The following is a 1,809-nucleotide window of genomic DNA, read 5'->3' as shown; positions in this document are numbered from 1 at the left end:
GTGTGTGTGTGTGTGTGTGTGTGTGTTTGTGTGTGTGTTTGTGTGTGTGTGTGTGGGTGTGCAAGTAACATTTAATGCCTGGGTCACCTAAACTTTATGCCACCATGAAGGAGAAAAAGAACGACCCAACTGACTTGCATTAAGTTGCAAGATGAGTTTGTAGCCAACTCAGGACTTCGTGGTCATCAAATTTATCTAAATAATTTCACAGAGCTCTGTAGTGTAAATTAGACATACTTTTACTTTCATAAACTTTATAACTTCTAGCTGATGTATCTCGCGCTTGCTCATTGCACGGCTTTAATATGTGACAAATCTTTCATTTAACACTCTTACGTTTCAAAGATTTTTTTTTGGTCGTTCTTTGTGAGGAGGAGGTCAGCTTAACGTGTATTCTTCATTATGTGTTTAAAGCAAGACCTATTATTAGGTCTATGGTTTAAAGTAACACTACTGGTATTATGTAGAATATCTATTTATTTATTTTAAAAAAAAGATTATTTATTCATTTATTTATTTATCTAAATCTATCTATTTTTAAAATTATTTTTTATTTATTTCTTTTTATTTGTTTATTTATTTATTTGTTTGTTTATTTGTTTATTTATCTTTTAGAATATAATTTTACACATTCACTCATTCTTTCATTCATTCATTGATTTATTCTTTTTTTCATTTATTGAATTATTCATTGATTTATTCATTTATCTTTTATTTATTTATTTATTCATTCGTTCGTTCGTTCGAATCGTTCGTTCTGTGGTTCGCTCGTTCGTGCGTTGGTTGGTTGGTTGGTTGGTTGGTTGGTTGGTTGGTTCGTTCGTTCGTTCGTTCGTTCGTTCGTTCGTTCGTTCGTTCGTTCGTTCGTTCATTCATTTATTTAGTTATTCATTTATTTATTATTGTATTTATTTTCATTAAACCCAGGTTGTGAATACGGAGACAAGAGTACATGGTGTAGTGAGAAGCTCGTTGCTCCTAGTGGTTGTTACCTGAACGAGGAGCTCTGTTGTGGAACGTGTTCTGGGGCCAAGAGACTGGACAATGCAGGTAAGGACTTTTAAGAATCAATATATATAATGTTTTCAGTTTTGAAAACATGCAACTCATTTATAGGCCCTATAGTTCTCAAGATGAATCCCCTCCCCTGCCCATCGCCACACACAAAACCGCAACAAAAACCAACAAATAAAACAACCAGAAAACAAGATTAGAAAAATATAAACAAAATCCCGATTCGTTCTGGCGTACCAACACAAGCACTCACAAACTAGTGTACTATGAAGAGAAATGATGGTTGGAAACGAAATAATTCTGTATCTTATCGTCTACAATCGTTGATTACGGAGATCTATAAATAATATTTTGTTCCCCCAGTGATATCGTTCCTGATTTCTAAATTTAGCCCGACTAACGTGACGTATATCATTTACATTGAAAAATCTAAGTCATCTGAGGGCTACTGCGAAATGGTGTGCTTAAAGTAAGCAGTCATAGTCATAGGCAGACGGAATTCCTTCTCTGACATTAGAAATATTTATGATCGCGACTTCAAGCCTTTCTGTTTCCACAAGTCACGCTCTCTGACGCAGCAATACGAAAGTGCTCAGACCTTCTCGTAGATATATATTTTTAGTTATAATAACCATAGATTTGCACTACTTGTTAGATAACTCTGTGATAATAACTTATAAGAATCCTCAATCAGACACAAAAATGGGGAGCCTTTAGTATTATCATCATCATCATCATCATCATCATCATCATCATCATCATCATCATCATCATCATCATCATCATCATCATCAT

The 1,809-nt window shown here is 34.2% G+C and overlaps 1 protein-coding gene across 1 annotated transcript in view; it reads left to right on the top strand.

Moving 5' to 3' along the window:
• The window catches only part of LOC101851690, a gene marked incomplete at its 5' end in the record, with an annotated part of 44,034 nt that overhangs the window by 30,743 nt on the left and 11,482 nt on the right, over positions 1-1,809 (top strand). The window contains 1 exon segment of the mRNA XM_005111745.3: positions 928-1,050. Within this exon segment, the coding sequence (XP_005111802.2) occupies positions 928-1,050 (123 nt within the window).

Source organism: Aplysia californica, unplaced genomic scaffold (genome assembly GCF_000002075.1).
Source record: "Aplysia californica isolate F4 #8 unplaced genomic scaffold, AplCal3.0 scaffold01113, whole genome shotgun sequence".
Taxonomy (NCBI): domain Eukaryota; kingdom Metazoa; phylum Mollusca; class Gastropoda; order Aplysiida; family Aplysiidae; genus Aplysia; species Aplysia californica.
This window is presented reverse-complemented; position numbering and strand designations above follow the sequence as displayed.